The sequence below is a fragment of the Sus scrofa genome, chromosome 1 (genome assembly GCF_054392235.1).
Source record: "Sus scrofa isolate SSC_HxYL_T2T_F1_AM1 chromosome 1, Sscrofa_HxYL_maternal_Yorkshire_Landrace_v2.0, whole genome shotgun sequence".
Lineage (NCBI taxonomy): Eukaryota > Metazoa > Chordata > Mammalia > Artiodactyla > Suidae > Sus > Sus scrofa.
This window is the reverse complement of record NC_139383.1, coordinates 33,228,987-33,247,987: the sequence shown is the minus strand read 5'-3', so window position 1 is coordinate 33,247,987 and position 19,001 is coordinate 33,228,987. Positions and strand designations below refer to the sequence as shown.

Sequence of the window (19,001 nt, the reverse complement as noted above, 5' to 3'; positions counted from 1 at the left end):
AGAAGCAGAATGAGATCCAGGTCTGAAAGCAGCAGGGAACAAGAGTGCTGCTTTCCTCTGGGTCATTCCCTGCCTGGTCAGGCTACCATGCAGTGGTGTTACTGGGCCCTAACGGGAACAGTCCTAGAGGAAGCAGGGCTTCAGGCTCCATGGCATGGAGGGCATCTCTTAGTCCTGGGAGATTTCATGTTGGGTTTAGATGGTGTTCTCTATGATGAAAATTTATTGTCTTGGCTCTACATGAAACATTGGAGGATATATTTCTTTCAGGATCATATTTATCAGACCTATCTTCTTATAGAGGTTAATCTCCTGCCTCACTTTTTCCTACTCAAAGCTAGATCAAGTATTTAATACTCATATTCTCAGCCAGAATTAGGAGACATTTGTATTTGCAAATTCTACTTTGGATAACCACATTATTATCTATTAAACCATTTCAAGAAAGTCTGTAAGGATATGCTATATTAATGTAGCCTTCCACAGTTTCTGGTGCATTGTTAGTGCCCAATAAATAACTGCCGAATGAATAATTTCCATATAATAAATAGCTGTAAATAGTAGAGGGAGGCCTTTACTATCTATTCATTAAATATCAACGTAATAAAAATGTTCCTCGTTTGATAATTGTCTAGAGTGATGAAATAGCAGTAAAACCAAAGATCCACAAAGTTATTTCTCCAACACTACTGTCATCTAATATTTTATTGCTTCTGATATTAAGGAAATCCTACAATTGATGTTTTAATAATATATTTCCAAAAATGCAGTAAGTTGGTTTCCAGGTCACCAAAAAGTGAGGCTTTCATTTTTTGTTATTATTTTTTAGTAATAGTAAGTAGCTTATTCAGTATCAGCTTCTGGTTTTATATAATTTATTGCCAAGATAACATACTTATTATAGAATAATTAGCAAATACAAGAAAATTAAAAACTACCTGTCACTTTTTTTTTTCTGACACATCATTTTCTGAATTTGGGTGGGTGGATTTTTTTATGTCTGAAATATTATACTAACTACTTTGTAACCTGCAGTTTTTTCACTTGACAACATGGCAACCATTTTCACATAAATATCTGTACTAATTACAAGTAAGTATTGCCTCTGTGGATGGGTGCAGCATCATTTAACGAACCAGTCTCTAGTGGTTTTCTAGACTAGTTGTTTCCTGTCTCTCACTACTACAGGCCCTATTGCAGTAAAACTCAGTAGTATTAGGATTAGGTGTGTGTGTGACACACAGACCATGTACACATGGGTTGTGTAAGGTAAAGCGGTTTCTTTCTCTCTCATCGGAGGAAGTGCAGAGGTTGGTGCTCAGGGCTTAATGGTTCTCAACAGTATCGGGAAGTCCGGTTCTATCCGTCTGGTTGCTCAGCTTTGCAGAGTGTCTGTTCCCAAGGTCTTATCTTGGTCAAGGGTGGTTCTGGAGTGCTCGCCATTCCTTGCCCAGGAGGAAGCAGGCTCAGCCTGAGGGAGGGGTGAGAAAAAGTTCAGCCATATGCCTTTGGTAAATTTTCGTTTCAAGAAACTTCAAAAAGTACAGGAAACATCTTTAAAAGTATTATTTTTCATGCAGGTAAATAGTTTGAGAGAAAGGTGGTAAGAAGCCCGACCTTAGTGAAAGGATGATGGCAGAATCGTTTTCCAGAATAAAAGGCTTTGTCTTCTGAAGCACATTGTGCACATTCAGACCTGCTCTTCCTTACTCTTTGCACTGAGCCAGCTCCCTGAGCCAAAGACTGTGTGCACTGCAGTCTCTATCGCATGTTAAAATAAAAACCTAGAGTCACATTTCTGCACAATTCAAGGGAGTAAATACTCAAATGAAGTTGCCTTCTTTATCCCTTTGGTTGGGGGCGTACCTAGCCCACTGTTAGATTTCTGAGAAGATGGGAGTGTAATGTAGTTGGTAAATGCTATAGTTGCCCCATTTGTCAGAGAAGAAGAGGTGAGTCAGAAAAGGAAAAAAAGGAAGGGGGGTCTTAATATGGAGAATACAAAGTTGGTATTAGGAAGGATTGGAGCAGAGTATGTGTCTAGGCCTATTTACAAAGTCAGCTTCAAAGACATGCAAATGCTACCAGAAATACAAACACTGTAGGGGTTTTAGTCATTTCTTTAGAATGCCTCTTATTTTTCTAAAGAATAATGATGTAGGAGCATTAGAAATGGACAGTGAATAACACAGCTTCAGCAGTAATAGAATGAAAGTAGAATGGAGCTGCAATGAAGAAGTAAACAGTGCCAAGTGGCAACGGAACATAAACAATTATAGAAGGAAGTATACGGTTTCGGAAAAGACTGACCCTTATTCTGTGGCAGACAGTCTGAATGCAAGTTAAAAAGCAAACTGCTATGTTTTACTCTAGTGTGAAACTAGAAATCTTACCATTTGATACAAGCCTGTCTCCTGAAAGATTTATAAATACTGCATTTCAAATAATTGTTAAATCATTGGGACTGAGATAAAGGAATATTTTTAAGTTAACCCATATTTACGCTAAACAAAAATGTCTTGAACTCTGAGAATTTTAAAAGAATAAAAACAAACAGGTACAGGTTTATATACTTGGCTCATATAGATTTTCAGGGAAGTAGAATGAGGATCTAAAACCTTAAAATCAGGAGTTCCCGTCGTGGCGCAGTGGTTAACGAATCCGACTAGGAACCATGAGGTTGCGGGTTTGATCCCTGCCCTTGCTCAGTGGGTTAACGATCTGGTGTTGCTGTGAGCTGAGGTGTAGGTCACAGACACGGCTCTGATCCTGTGTTGCTGTGGCTCTAGCGTAGACTGGTGGCTACAGCTCCTATTCGACCCCTACAGCTAGGGGGGTCGAATAGGAGCGGCCCAAGAAATAGCAAAAAGACAAAAAAATAATAATAATAAAATAAATAAATAAAATTTTAAAATCAATTATATGAGATTTGTTGGATGAAATGTGGAAAGAGAAATCATGAAGGGTTTTTATAAAATATTTAAAGAATTAAAATGTTTCATGGGGACCAGCTACAGTTTTTTATCTACATGAGTGAACTAGGACCAGTGGGCGTTAGCTCCAGTAAAATAGTTTTGCTTTTTTTTTAAATTCAGCGTAGTGACCTTTCTTACATTCAGAGCAATTAAAATTTAGATTAGGCTAGTTTTAAAAGAAAAGTTACTAAAGAACCATAATAGAACAATAAATAAATTTTTTAAACTCTATTATCACTTATAACAGCAACAGAAGACCTCAGATACATAAAAAATAAATTTAATAAAAGATATGCAAGCTCTCTACATGAAAATGAAAAACCATTGAAGAGAGATTTAAAGCAGATCCAAAGAAATGGAGAGAGATGCCTTGTTCTTTGATTGGAAGACTCAGTATTGGGAAGATGTTATCTCTCACCAAATTGACATATTCTCAGTGGTCATCCCAATCCAGATCCTAGCATTTGTTTAAACAAGCTGATCCTAAAGTTGGGAATGCGTAGGGTAAGGCTAGGCAAGGCAATCTTTATAGGTGCACTTATAAATAAAGTGGAAGTAATTAAAATCTGTGCACTGGTGTGGAGCCCCGTGGAACAGAATAGAAAATCTGAAAACACGTTTCTGTTTTGTTGGTTTTTTTAAAACTTTTATTGAAGTATAGTTAATTTACAGGACTGTGATAATTTTCTGCTGTACAACAAAGTTACCCAGTCATTCATACACACCTAACTATCTCTCTGATTCTTTCCCCACATAGATTATCACAGAATACTGGGTAGAAATCTCTGTGCTGTACAGCAGGGTACCTTTTGGGCACTGCAGTACAGTGGGGAAAGGATAGCTGGTCTTTTCATTAAACCATCATTGGGCAATTAGAAATCCATGTGGGAAAAAACATGAAGATTGATCTTTACCTCATACCATGGAAATAAATTTCAGATGGATTGTGCTCTAAATGTAAAAGGCACAGCATCAAGTTTTTTTTTTTTTCATTTTTTTTTTTTTTATTACTCAAATGAATTTATCACATCTGTAGACAACATCAAGTGTTTTGAGGAAAGCAGAGAAGGGTATCTTCAGGACCTTGAGATAAGGAAAGATTTCTTCAAAAGTAGTCAGCCATAAAAGAAAATTAATCATCGAAGTTCCTGTTGTGACACAGTGGAAATGAATCTGACTAGGAACTGAGGTTGCAGGTTCAATCCCTGGCCTCCCTTAGTGGGTTAAGGATCCAGCGTTGCCACGAGCTGTGGTGCAGGTCGAAGACAAGACTCAGATCCTGTGTTGCTGTGGCTGTGGCAAAGGCAGGCAGCTGTAGCTCCAATTCAACCCCTCGCCTAGGAACCTCCATATGCCACAGGTGTGACCCTAAAAAACAAAAAACAAACAAAAATTAATAGATTCAACTTTACTACACCTAAGAGGTCCGTTTATCAAAAGCCCCACCCCCTTTTTTTCTTTTTTTGTCTCATCTAGGGCCACACTCAAGGCGTATGGAGGTTCCCAGGCTAGGGGTCCAATCGGAGCTGTAGCCGCCGGTCTACACCATAGCCACAGCAACGCAGGATCCGAGCTGCGTCTGCAACCTACACCACAGCTCACGGCAATGCCGGATGCTTAACCCACTGAGCAAGGTCAGGGATGGAACCCGCAACTTCATGGTTCCTAGTCGGATTCGTTAACCACTGAGCCACGACGGGAACTCCCAAAAGACCCATTTTTTAAGGAGCAAAAAGAAGACAAAGAGTGGAAGGACATGTAGTAATACATATTTTCAAGAAAGGATGCTTCCCTTGATTTCTTACTTCTGCAAATAAGTAAGAAAAAGGCAGGATGACTCAGTGGGGAAATGATCCTAAAATAGATAACGTACTTCACAAAAGAGGTTCTCTAGATGACCAATAAAAAGGGAAAAGATTGTCAACTTTGTCATCAGACAAATGCAGTTGTAACCGCAACATGATACCATGACACCCCCATGACAACCGCAATATGATACGAAAATGGTTACAATGAAAGATAGACAGTACCATTTGTTGATGAGGACATGACACACTTGACACACTCTCACACTGTTAGCAGGTGTGTGCTGTACAGCTCTCTTGGTGAATTGGCAGAATTTGCTGAAGCTTAATGTGCACAAATGCTGTAACCACAAAGTCCTCCTCTTCAGTATACATGCACAGAAATGCATATATATAGTCAAGAAAAGATACGGACAAGAGTGTTCCCCACAGCACTGATGGTCATAGCCAGAACTTAAAAACAACTCAGACGTCCATCAGCTCCAAATTCATTGTGAAATATTCCTAACAATGAAAAAAACCACACAGCAAAGAGCAGGTGAGCTACAACTTCGTACAGCAGTTTGGATGAACTGCACAAACCCTGCTGTGAGAAGCCAAATACCAAGTTTTCATCTAACTATAGTTCAGAACCAGGGAGGAAGAAGTAGTGGTGTGAGAAGGCAGGGAAGTGGCCCCTGTGCTGGGTGGGTGTGACTGGAAGGAGTTCAGGGTTTGTGCCGGACTCTGCTTCTTGATCTGTGTGTTGGTTACATAGGTGCTGTTGTTTTGCTTTCTGAAAAAGCTTTGAGCAGTACGCTTAGGATTTGTGTAGCTTTCTGTTATTCTTCAAGGAAGCAAAGTTTAAAATGCTAGGAATACAGAAGTCTAAACTGGGTAACCAGGTGGTGAAGGTTTGCAGTGGAATTCAAGGATCACAATAGCTGAGCTGATGGGAAGAAGGAAGAGGTAGTGTGGGGGATGTGGCCTTGCTTCTGGTGGGCTTTGCATAAGTAGTTAAACAAGAGTTCTATTCTAAAGGATCTTAAGAAAGAAAATGATTGACAAACTCTAGTTGAGAGTCCCAATGACCAAAAAAACAAAAATCATTTGCTAGAAATATTTTAGGAGAGCTGCAGTAAAACTAGGTTTGGATTCAGAAGAACTAGCAGATAAATAGAACATTCTGTAGTTTTAATTTTGATCTTCACAGATGAGGAATGACAGAAGCACTTGTCTTGCTGCAATGTTGTTTTTCCTGCAATAATTTCATACCCCCTTTCAAAAGAATTAAGTTACCTATTTAAAAAGTCAGTGTGATTAGCAAATAGAAGTAGAACAACAAAGCATGGCAGAGGTAAAAGGAGAGAACAGATACAGTAACTACAGGGTAAACACAGTGGCTGGACTTGAGCATACAACTTGGCTCTTATTTTTAGGGCATCCAGAGCCGAATGGGAAACAAATGTAATTTCTAAGCTGAGAGCTGTTTTTCTTGGCAGTAAAGCTCAGAGGCACATCTCTTTCCTGAAGCACTAAAGGAGCAACGCTGAATGACTTGATGGGTGTCTCAGTAATGGGTGATGGAGCAAACATGTCGGTTGAATTTCAGGTTGTTTCTTGTGATGACCTTCAGTCAGGACAAAGGAGAGTAATTATTCATTGAATGTAATGTTGAACCAAGGCTTTACCTAGCACCTCTGCCACTCATGGTTTGGGGTGACATGTGGCATTTGGGGCTTTTTTGGCTGCTTTTCAGAGAGTGAGTTTGGGTTTGTTTCTGTCGACTAGGTGCCCGGGAAGAACCCAGTGTACAGCAGGCACAGCGGCGGTCGGCTGTCTTTCTGTCATTTAAGTCCCCGATTCCATGCCTGCCCTTGCGCTGGGAGCAGCAGAGCAAACTCCTCCCAACTGTGGCCGGCATCCCTGCCAGTAAAGTTTCCAAATGGAGCACAGATGAGGTATGGTTTATTTTCTTGGTCTGCCAGGGACCAGATGTAAGAGTATGGGCTTAAGTAGCACGAGTGCCTGCAGTGTTTCGTCGTCTTTTCTGAAAGGGAAGAAATTATTATGAAACGACGCAAACCTATAGGTTACATATTTTGAACCTGTGACATTTAGATTCTGGCTTCTTTTTTTAAACTAGCATCTTGACCTTATTTTTAACAGGTGTCAGAATTCATACAGAGCTTACCTGGGTGCGAAGAACACGGAAAGGTATTTAAAGATGAGGTAAGTGTTCCACTAAATTGCAGTATGTTACTTAATGGGAACAAGGCACTGAAAAGCAGTGAATGGTGAAATATGTTCTGAATTGGCAGAGGGGGGAAGAGATGGGTTTTGTTGAAATTGACAAATTGATATCGAGTTGTCTAACAAGCCGCATTAATCAGTTGTATAAAATTGTGTTTGTATAAGATTAGATGCAAAGGAAATGTTTGTACCGTTTTATCATGCCCCACAGCAGTAGCACTAAACTGTCTATTTAAAAAAATACACATATACAAAACTTAATAGCATGCATTTATAGTTTATAGCACAGAAAAACCAAGGCAAGAAATAAGCAGCGTTTCATTTTTAATAGAGTAAAATTAGTTCCCATTATTTTATTTTCAAACATCACTTTAATACCAAGACTAAATTCATTTGATGCTTATAATTAAATATTACCATTATTTCTAAAATAAACCCTTAGATCTTATGCATTTCTCAGTGATGTTTATACTGATATTCATTATATTCATTATCATCTGCTGTTGGAAGATTATTTTATTCATTGCTTTCATCTGACCATCCAAAATTTCAGTATAAGGGATGGTTAATGATGATACCACCTCTGTCAAGCATTAGAACAAAAAGGGATTTGACTTCTCACTAGAGTCATTGCTGTTCCAATACAGCAGGAGACTGTTTTCACAGGAGACCTTTAAAAATAAGCCACTTGCCTTTCGGCTCCTTCAAGGAGAGCAGTTATCCCTCTGATCTTGATTCTCAGAAGGTAGAACAAAGATTAAGTCAATTGAGAAAACTTTGTCCAGCACTTGCTGTATGCAGTCATAAGTATATACACTTGTTTGCTCCTGTGTTTAGCTTCCAGTGTTCAGAATAGCACACTTTTTGGTGTTCCAGTCATGGCTTAGCAGATTAAGAACACAACTAGTGTCTGTGAGGGTGCAGGTTCGATCTCAGGCCTTGCTCAGTGAGTTAAGGATCTGGCGTGGCAGTGGCTGTGGCATAGGCCAGCAGCTGTAGCTCCTTTTCGACCCCTAGCCTGGGAACTTCCATAAACCACAGGTGCAGCCGTAAAAGGAAAAAATTTTTGATTAAGAACATTGCAAGAGTGTCAGGACAGCCAAGAATCCAGCCACCCATCGCCAGTGTCACTGTACTGTTAGATATCATTTACACTTTAGGTGGATGCCTCTTAAAATGCACAAGGACCTTATTTTCATCAGCCTTTTTCTGTTTTAGTTCCCACTTCAGAAATGTCCTATCTTCTTTCTAGTTGATCTCTAATTTGCAGTTACTACGATTTTGGCTTTCTTAAGGCCCAAGTCCTAAGTGTCTTTGTGGACTCCTCTCAGTCAATCTTCGATCTCTTTGCGGACTTAGATACCCACAGGGTGGTGAAGCTCTTTCTTTAAAAGAGCCTTGTAGTCATTACTTTGAAAATGATGAAACAATTTTAAAGATAACTTTCTAGTACATCTATTTTATAAATTCTACTTTTGGTTCTGTTGATATCTAGGCAGTCTATCTAGATTTGCTCTGTTACTTAGTTGAAGTAAAATTCTGAATTCAAAGGATGTGTTACTTCTTTGAGTAAGTTTTTTCTTCATATTATTTTTGGAGACATTCCTCAGGCACCAGATATCCTCAAAGGCAAATCCTTCTTTTAAAGACAGTGAATGTTCTCTCTCCACGTATATCATTCATGTATTCATTCCATTATTCATTCATCCTATGAACTCTTATTAAATTCCTGCCATGTGTATGTTAGTCTGTGTAATGCTGTGGTGAGAGGATTAATTCAGAGATAATAGGACCCTATCCTTGCTCTCAAATATCTCACCAGGTCAGCTGGTATGGGTTCTGAGTCCTAGAAAAAAGTCTAACTAGAGTCCTGTAAGTCATCTCTAAAAGGCAGAGTATAGGGATTCAGATGGGGCTGTTATTGAAACCATCCTTGACTTCTCTTTCTCTTACCCATTCCACGTTTAATCAGTGGAGAATTTTATCGCTTGTATTTTAAAAAACATTTTTGTTAATGTCTTAGATGACGTCTGTCGTCAGACCCTTCATTCTACCAAAGTCTAACTGGGTCGCGTAAAGTGTTAATAGATCTGCCTCTTCTTGGCCTTTCTTCTCGGAGGGCTGTCACAGCATAAGCAGATGAGACTGAAACCACTGTTTCCAGAAAACAGTAGCGCATTCCTCGTAGCTGCCACCTAATTTGTCTTACACATAGAAATTAGTACTGTGGAATGCCTGCACTTCTGTCTACATCTACAGGATGTTTCCTTGCTGAAAATTAGCAACCTTTCCACGTAATTGTTACTCAAAGTTGTATAAGATGACTCTAGTTCTTACTGATTAAACAGATAAGCAATTTAGATTTAAAGGTTTTTATTTTTAGAGGAAAGAAAAAAAATTCAAGAAGTAACCACTTAATTACATTAGCCTTTATTTACTGAACTGCTTCACAGAATTTAGAGTGTATTAGTTTGCTTGGGCTGCTGTAACTAAGTACCCTAAACCAGCAGATTAAACGGCAGAAATATTTTGTCTCCCAATTCTGGAGGTGAGAAATCTGAAGATGGCAGGAAATCATGGTGTTGGAAGGTAGCTTCCTTCCGAGGGCTGTGGGGACGAGATCTGCCCAGGCCTCTCTCCCGTCTTGGGGGTGGTGTTCTCTTGTTGTCTTCTCTCTGTATGTGTCTGTCTGTGTTCAGACTTCCCCTTTTTATAAGGACACCAGTCAGCTTGGATTAGGGGCCCACGCTATTCTAGTATGATCTCATCTTAACTAATTACCTGTTTCCAAATAAAGTCACATTCTAAGGTCATTGGAAGTTAGCACTTCAACATAGGAATTTGGGAGGAACACAGTTCACCCGGTAATAGTACACTGATGTCAAGTTTCTTTCTTTCTTTCTTTCTTTCTTTCTTTCTTTCTTTCTTTCTTTCTTTCTTTTTCTTTCTTTCTTTCTTTCTTTCTACTTATTTTTTGATTGGTTGATGTGTCTTTTTTATTTTACTATTTTTATTATAGTTGATTTACAGTGTTAAGTCAATTTCTGCTATACAGCAAAGTTTCTAATGTGCTCTTGAGGCAGAGAGCAAAAGTGTCTTTTACTTTTTGTATGAAATGGAAAAACCAAAAGAAAAGCAAATTAACTTTTTGAGATGGTGCAACTCCTGGAAAGCTGGAAATTATACAAGAAAACTGCTTCTTTGCTCTACCCATGAAACCAGACATCATCTTCCTAGGGTTGTATCTTTGAACCTCAGAGTATTCTATTCAGTAGAAACATTGAGGATTTTTACTCTTAGAAGAGACCCAGAGAGAGGAAGGATGTTTCTCATGGTTACCAAGTGGTAGAAGGACCAGCCTAGGGTATATGACTCCTCCCACCTGCCTCACGTTCCTTCACCTACACTGTTGGTTGCCCTTGTTAGTAGTTGCCTTTCTTCTGTATTTGAAAGAGTAATGGTGGCTACTCTAAAAATGAATGTTATATTGGATGAAACTAGAAACTCTCTTACTAAGTGAAATAAGTGAGAAAAAGAAAGATAAATGCCAATTGATATCACTTATATCTGGAATCTAATATATGGCACAAATGAACCTTTCCACAGAGAAGAAACTCATGGACATGGAGATCAGACTTGTGGTTGCCAAGGAGGAGGAGGAGGGAGTGGGATGGACTGGGAGTCTGGGGTTAATAATGCAAACGATTGTATTCGGAATGGATAAGCAATGAGATCCTGCTGTATAGCACTGGGAACTATATCTAGTCACTTGTGATCAAGCATGATGGAGGATAATGTGAGAAAAAGAATACCCACACACACACACACGTGTGTGTGTATAGTCGAAAACTGACAGAACACTGTAAACAAACTATAATAAAAAATAAAAATTATTATTAAAAATAAAACAAAAATGAATGTTATCACTGATTTTCTTTTCTTCATGATGGAAGGCTAATTTTTTTAAAGATTAAAATGTAGCTGATATGTTTGTCTGTGAATTCCTTTGTTTACATCCACAAATATGTATGTACTTGTTCTCATCTCTCATTCTAAAACCTGCCATAAGAACTGGATTTGAGGCATCCTAGATTTTTCTAAATTCTTCTTGACTGGTGCCCATGGCAGAATAATAATAGAAAGATATGGGTATGTTCCACTCCTATGGACTGATTTTTCAGATGAATAAACTTGACTTTGATCCCAGTCCCTATTTGGGGGTGATGTTGTAGATAAGAACGGCCCGTTTATCAGGAAATGTTTGTACAACGAACTCCCCATCTGTACCATTTTAGTGTTGCTATGGAGAGACAGCTGATAATTTAGGCTTGACTATGTCCCATCACCCTACATCCAATTAACTCAGTCTCTTGTCTTTTCTTCTCATTGTAGCAAATTGATGGAGAAGCATTTTTGCTTATGACCCAAACAGACATTGTGAAAATTATGAGCATTAAGTTGGGCCCTGCTCTCAAAATTTTCAATTCTATCCTGATGTTCAAAGCTGCAGAGAAGAACTCTCACAATGAACTTTGAAGATGGTGGATTCTGATTACCATCAGCTTTCTGCTTTAAAGCTCATGTTTTACTCAAAGCACAAGGACAGTTGTCACTCCTAAGTGAGAAGTCTCCAAAACTCTAAAGAGCAATGCTACCAGATTATTTATATTCCTCGAGAGACAATATATATGAATTCTTAAGAAAGTGCTTGAGCTTTTAACCAAGTACTGTCTAACAACAGTCATCTTTTGGTTCTGTTCACTGAGCTAAATTTATCTTTGTAAATCTTTTTGAGGCTGGGGGGTGGGGGAGAGGGACTTCATTAATTATTTATGGGTACAACAGAAGGGGCAGAGTAAGAACTTTTGGCATTTTGTAAACATTGTTGAATTCTCTTTCATGTACACTGTTTCTTTTTCGATACTTTCGGGAACCTTTTTATATAATCAAACTTCAACTTAAACCAAATTAGTCAAAACCTGGCTCAGTGTGGCCAGTGTGGGACTGTTACCTGTATTGTTAATTCTGTGCCATATTTTGAATTGCAACATTATGCTAAGTATAACTTTGCAAGTCATGATATTGCCTAACTGCTTGTCATAATTTGTTGGGGCTGAATAGTTGTAAAAATTACCTTCCTTTAAATCAGTGTTTTTACTTTTGCACGCCATGAGATGTTTAAACAGATTACTTTTCACCAGCATCTTTACTCTAAGTACCAAAAACATGTATATAAATAATGGAATTGAAAAATAAAATATATCAACATAAATAAATTAGGTGATGTGTTTGAATGGCATCAGTCTCTTACATTGTGGTGCCCTGTGTGTTTACAAGACTCCAGAGATATCAAAGGAATATGCAGTCATGTTGGAGAGGTTGCTGTTTGTATGATCTTGAACTACTGAGGAGATTACCTTGAGCTTCTCTGTAATTGTCATTGAAGCAACTGTGGTGCTTTTCAGAGATGAAGGGCTCCTCCTGTCCATACAAACACTAATCCAGAAAACTCTGTCTCAGACCTTGCAGTGTCCTCCAAACCCAAAGAATTTTTTTCATGATTGGCTGAATAGAGTAGATAGATTTTACTGAAGAGACAAGATTTGAGGGAGCAACACCAGTTGACATAAAGATTTTAAATGCTCACAGATCAGAGAGGTGGCTTCTCAAAGCAGTTATTCAAGAAGCTCCGTTTTGGAGAGATTCTTTTCTCTGTAGAACAGTTTGTCTCAATATTTAAGCGTTACAGATGCACTTTAAATGAAAGCCTTTGATTATCTATAAACTGGTAGCTGGTAGTGTTTCTTTTGCAAAAATGCATTTCCAATGCAAAAGGTAAATTATTTTATCAGCCTGTGTGTGTAAATGCTAATTGCAGGATTGGATATTTATTCAAGGACTGTTTTAAAAGTAGAAAGTAAGTTTGTAGCATGTTGTCTGAATTCTGGGGAAAGTTCCACCTCTCTCCTTAGTTGCTCTCTCTCTTTTTTTTTTCCCCCCCCTCATATAGAATTCCCTTGATACCCCCATTGGAAGTCTATGAATGGTCCTTTGTTTTTGTCATAATACACAGTAAAAGAGGGTCCATGACATCTGCAGTGCAGTGCAGTGCCCCATTCATTTCTTTGCATGAATCTGCTTTTAAAAAAGTTTTTCGTTGTTTTTTTGTTTGTTTTTTGTTTTGTTCAGAATTTGTACATTCAAGTTGCACTTGTTATACGTGACATGAATGAAATAAAATCTTAACTGCAGATACTTTTTTACACATGTATGATTTTTAAGAAAGCTTGTGAAGTAGGAGGGGTGGATGAGGGCAGGAATAATACCGAACACATGGGCATTAGACAACTGTGTAATGGATATGTAGGATTCAGAACTGTAGGTCAGAGTATGTCCCAGATTGGAGTTCCCCTTGTGGTGCAGTGGAAATGAATCTGACTAGGAACCATGAGGTTGTGGGTTCTATCCCTGGCCTCGCTCAGTGGGTTAAGGATCTAGCATCCCTGTGAGCTGTGGCATAGGTTGCAGATGCGGCTCACATCCTCCGTTGCTATGGCTGGGGTGTAGGCTAGCAGCTGTATCTGATTCGGCTCCTAGCCTGGGAACTTCCATGTGCCGTGGGTGTGGCCCTAAAAAAAAAAAAGTTTGTCCCAAATGATATGAAGAGTGACAAAAAGGAAAAAATCAAAACTTTTATTAGGTCAAGTAGGGTCCACAACCACTGGGGACTTTTCCTTTCCGGTTTAAAATATGTATTATAACAACCATTTAAATCTTAGTGAAAACATCTAAGAAGCATGGTATTACATGTCAGAGGCGAGGCATGAAGCATCCCTATTAGGGTGGAACCATCTACCACAGGAAGTGGAAACCTTTCACCCTTCCACCTGGGATACACACTGAGTATTGACTAAGTTTTAACAGGAAATTGGGAGCCATGATGACAGGTCCCTGAAATGAGAGAAACAGCCTCGGGATAAGACAAAAGGGAGGGACAGGGAATGTGGAATTTGACAGGACTGTGCCATCTAAAAGCATTTTTAAAAATGACAAACACTCTGCCAGCCAAAGAAGACCTGTCTACAGGTTGAAGACAGGCTGCCATTTTGCAGCTTCTCAGTTGAGTGGACTCAGCTACCAAAGAAGATGGGGTTAAACTGGTTAAACACTATTGACTGTTTGCTTAGCGGCGTGGCCATGCTGGACACTGGACATGGATACACCATTGAAAGAAACTGCAAAGCTCACGTGAGTCTGCCCTCACGTTCAGCTCATGCCTGTCCTGTTTGGAGCCAAACTTCACTGCAGTTTCCCTCTGTGTCTCTCCGCCCCAGCCCAGAGGAACAGAGAGGCTTTAGTTCAAGGCCCGCCATACAGATGTGGGTCTCCAAAGGAAAGGACTCTTTAAGACGTTGATAAATTCATTTGGGAGAAGAGGATGAAGACAGAGTGTGAAACAAACGGGAGTGGGAAGGGAATCAGGGGAAATAAAAGAAAATTTGTCAGGAACTTAGGGCACATTGTCGTGAAAGGGAAGAGATGGAAACTTTAGAATAGGAACTGGTTATGTGAAAATGAAATGTACCAAGTTGTTACTTACTCTGCCTGTCCATTCTCAAGAAGTGACTAGTCATTGCAGAGGTAGGCATCTGAGCTCTCATTTTCTTTTCTCTCACTGACTTGAGCATTTTAATGACCAGTCCCCAGAGAGAAAAATATTAATATTTTGCAGTATTTGCAGAGATGTATGTTATAAAAATATTTCTTCAATAATTCATATAGGAGTTCCCATTGTGGTGCAGCAGAAACAAATCCAACTAGTATCCATGAGGATGAGGGGTCGATCCCTGGCCTTGCTCAGTGGGTCGGGGATCTGGTGTTGCTGTGAACTGTGGTGCATGTCACAGATGTGGCTCAGATCTGGTGTTGCTGTGGCTGTGGTGTAGGCCGGCAGCTGCAGGTCCAATTCAACCCCTAGCCTGGGAACTTCCGTATGCCATGGGTGTGGCCCTAAAAAGCAAAATAATAATAATAATATTAATAATTCATATAAATCCTTTTCTTCTTAAAAAAATTTAATTTGATGAAGTAACCCAGGAAATGTGCATCAAATTGTGATGCAATATTAGCACCCTTCAATTCTTCAGTCTCTAAACCAACCAGTTCTGTCAAAACTATGTAACACAGGGAGTTCCCTGGTAGCCCAGAGGTAAAGGATCTGGCATTGTCACTGCTGTGGCTCAGGTTCAATCCCTGGGCTCGGAACTTCTGCATGCTGTGAGTACAGCCAAAAAATAATAATAATAATGTTGAGATTGTGATGATGACATCAAGGGGGCATGTTAAAATTGCAATGTTGGATGAATTTCGACATGAGATTCTAGCTGGATAAATTCCAGGGCTAGATGAAGCACCAGGAGGAGGGCCACTGAGAGAGGTCTAGAAAGGACCCTAACCTGGAAACTACTGGTCCTGGGGGTGAAAAGCCAGGTCCTTTATCACAGATCCAGACAAGCCCAGGGGGGCAACCAGGGCAGATGAGAACACTGGAGATCGAGGCGAGGAGAAACCAGAAGCTGTGTGGGGAGATAAGAGGCACATCACTGTATCTCAAGGGAGGGAAGCAGACAAAGAAGAACACAGGTCACAGATGATCAAAAGCTGTGCCAGCAAGATGGGCCAGCAGTGAGGCGACTTCAGGAATGAAGCAGACCTGGTTTTCCACAGGTATGATTGAAGAAAACCAAAACCCCCAGGGCAGGGTAGCTGGGGAAAAGAGGAAGTGGGGAATCTGTACATCCTCTTAAAATATTCAAGTTCAAACTCTTTCCAAGCAATGTTTAGACCAAGGAGGCAGACCACAAGCCACAAATGTGCAGCCCCTGGACAGTAAGTCTTTCCAAAGTAGGCACATAATTAAGTGCAAGGTCATACCCTAAACTGAAGGCAACGGTGTCTTTTAAAAATTAATGCACCCTTGAAAGTATTCACTTGGACTGGAGTTTCTTAGAATGCCAAATGAACAACTCTTTAATTCAGTAGTATTTTATTACAGCATTTCAATAAAGATTTTAAGTATCGAAGTGTCAGGATGGAAGGCATCGATATTCCTTCGAATCTTAGAGACAAGATGGTTTTCTAATACCTAGCTCTACTACATCAAAACAAATTTTTATCGTTTCAGCTGTCCCAGAGATCAATTCCGATAAAAATCTGGCATGCTATTAAGTGAGTGGGTGTTGAAATCCTACTTCCTTTTCCTTTGCTTGCATAGAAGAAAAATATGGACTGTGCATATCAAAAATCAGTGTCTCTAGGAAGTTGAGGGTTTGGGACAGTTGTTTTGGACACTTGATCCCAAATACATGGAAGGCAGCTATGAGAGCAGCCAAGGCTGTCACACAGTCGTCCACCTTGGTGAGTCTCTCTTTTTCCAAATACAAAGAAAATTCGCAGATATCCATGTTGAAAGGGTTCTTAACTTCTAGCACAGGAGTGGACACTTGCACCTGAAAAAACAAACAAACAAAAAAAATTGCAATAGAGTCACCAATCCAAGATGTGAAAAATAGCTAAATAATACAAGGTGCCTGGATTTAACCATGACATTCCAATACATGAGCTTGTTGCAATTCAGCCGATTAGTAAATGTGACAAAACACACTTCAAAATAAGCCATCATCGTACTTCAAATAAATTATCACATAAAGATAAGAAACGTCAAACCAATGACCATGGACTAACTGCATACCTTGTCATTCACAATGACGAAAAGGCTGGGATCCTCCCCAAAAACATCTGGTAGGAGTAAACATGTGGCTGTCATCTTCATATCTGTCAAAGCAAACATGCTTACAGTCCAAGTAAAAATAAGCTCTTACCGGTGTTGTAAGTAAAGCCAGTTTAAAAAAAAAAAAAAAAAAAAGGTGGATTTGTTTTTTTTTACTTGTTACCTTTTACAGAAAACAAACTATCCTTCTTTGATGAATGTTTCCCTACCATTTTTTCAGCAACATCCCCTTCTAAACAATATTCGAGATCTCCTGTTCTGCCCTCCAGGTCATAGCCAGGAGAAGATAAGAGTGCTGCACTGTCTGTCCATCAGCCAAGATGATTTCCTTGTCCTTTCCCTTGGTCCTTGTCAATTACCTTGTGAAATTAACAGGTTACTAGTTTCCCAACTATAATTTTACAATATCCAGTGTACCTTCTAAATCTATATCCCAGCCCCCTCTATTGAAGAACTTCTTTTTGGAGTTCCTGTCGTGGCTCAGCAGAAATGAATCCAACAAAGAACCGTGAGGTTTCGGGTTCCATCCCTGGGCCTTGTTCAGTGTGTTAAGGATCCAGTGTTGCTGTGAGCTGTGGGGCTGTGAGCTATAGTGTAGGCTGCAGACACAGCTTGGATCCCGCGTTGCTCTAACTGTGGTGTAGGCCGGCAGCTGTAGCTCCGATTCGACCCCTAGCCTGGTAGGTAACCTCTATATGGCGCAGGTGGGGCCCTAAAAAGCAAAAAAAAAAAAAAAAAATTCTCTTCCCTACCTGTTTCACTAAAATTTACTTATTACCAAAATATAACTTTCCTACCTAGCCTGAATTATACTGATAACTGAGACCAGATCATGCTATTCCCCAAGTTTACCAACATTTCAGCACATCTTCATCTGTATGCTGTTTCATTTTTTCTTGCAATGCAACATTGATTGGATTATCCACCAAAGAAAAAGAAGCCAGTATGTTTTCTGAATAGAATTCCAAAATGTGTCTCGTTTTCTTGTAAATATCGGTTCCTGTAAGAAGGTGGAATTCTCTGAACAGCTGAAAAAAGAAAAAGAACATGAGGAAAGCTCATGTAAAGAAGGTAGGGAAATAAAGTCTTTAGAATTATATTAGCTTTGACCTGCTAGCTTACATACTAGATATTTGACTAGATTTAGTGGAGAAGTAGACCTAGGGCAGAGGAGGAGGAAAGAATGAAAGCCTGAAGTGTATAGAAAAAGATAAATTAATAAAAAGATAAATAAGGAACATGGCAAACTTCTAAGCCTGTAGAATTAAACTGTGATGATGACTCACGTCAATGAGAGTTGCAAAGCGTATAATGCAAATTTTGGCTGTTCAGGTTACCCAGCCGAGATTGTGGGATCTACTTTGGCTGAGCCAACAAGAGACAAAAGAAGAAAACTGCCAGATTTTCGGAAGCAAACCTTGAAAAATACCTAACCCCAATATCCTGAAGGGAAAAGAACCTTAGAGAGTCTGTAAATTCAGACAGAAACAGAGGGTGCAAAATAATTTAAGCGAGGGAGATTTGACTACACGGCGAAAGCAAAACCAGTTCCCCTGTATGGAAACCCCTTTACTTATTTATTTAGTCTTTTTGCCATTTCTTGGGCCGCTCCCGCGGCATATGGAGGTTCCCAGGCTAGGGGTCGAATCGGAGCTGTAGCCACCAGCCTATGCTAGAGCCACAGCAACATGGGATCCGAGCCGCGTCTGCAACCTACACCACAGCTCATGGCAACGCCGGATCCTTAACCCACTGAGCAAGGGCAGGGACCGAACCTGCAACCTCATGGTTCCTAGTCGGATTTGTTAACCACTGCGCCACGACGGGAACTCTGGAAACCCCTTTATTTAAAAGCACTTTTCCTGCCATTGCTTAAGTGAGTTCTTCCCTTCAGAGAATTCCACCACCACTGTCACCCTCCTGACTTTTTTTTTTTTTTTTTTTTTTGACACGATTGGCATTAAAAGACTGTTCATCACGGGTAGGGATTACGTAATCATCACTTTTCCTAAAACTCCAGCAAAGAACAGTTAGACACTACCCACTGGGTCTCATCATTTTGTGAATATTTTGGTGGATCTTAAATGGCCCAAAGATGCAGTCCAACAGTTATCAGAAAACTGGAATGCACATTCTCATAAAGGCATAGCGGCTCTGGTATCAGACCACTCCCAGGGGAACACTGCTTTAGATTCATAC

General features: G+C 39.7%; 2 protein-coding genes across 15 annotated transcripts in view; one reads left to right on the top strand and one right to left on the bottom strand.

Annotated features, from left to right (window-relative positions):
* L3MBTL3 (L3MBTL histone methyl-lysine binding protein 3) overlaps positions 1-13,263 on the top strand; it is a 121,154-nt gene extending 107,891 nt beyond the window's left edge. For all 9 annotated transcript variants that reach the window (XM_005659197.4, XM_003121202.7, XM_021088410.2 and 6 more), the window contains 3 exons: positions 6,551-6,720; positions 6,929-6,991; positions 11,405-13,263. In XM_005659197.4, the coding sequence (XP_005659254.1) occupies positions 6,551-6,720; positions 6,929-6,991; positions 11,405-11,548 (377 nt within the window). In that variant the 3' untranslated portion in view covers positions 11,549-13,263. The remainder of the gene's footprint in view (positions 1-6,550; positions 6,721-6,928; positions 6,992-11,404) is intronic.
* Positions 13,264-16,014: 2,751 nt separating this feature from the next.
* The window catches only part of SAMD3 (sterile alpha motif domain containing 3), a 47,211-nt gene continuing 44,224 nt past the window's right edge, over positions 16,015-19,001 (bottom strand). For 4 of the 6 annotated variants that reach the window (XM_021088378.2, XM_021088370.2, XM_013992567.3 and 1 more), the window contains exons 9-11: positions 17,659-17,830; positions 16,764-16,846; positions 16,015-16,521 (exon numbers count right to left, since the gene is read on the bottom strand). In XM_021088378.2, the coding sequence (XP_020944037.1) occupies positions 16,237-16,521; positions 16,764-16,846; positions 17,659-17,830 (540 nt within the window). In that variant the 3' untranslated portion in view covers positions 16,015-16,236. Of the gene's footprint in view, positions 16,522-16,763; positions 16,847-17,654; positions 17,831-19,001 lie in introns of all 6 variants that reach the window. The other 2 variants (XR_014803764.1, XR_014803765.1) reach the window with 1 other exon arrangement.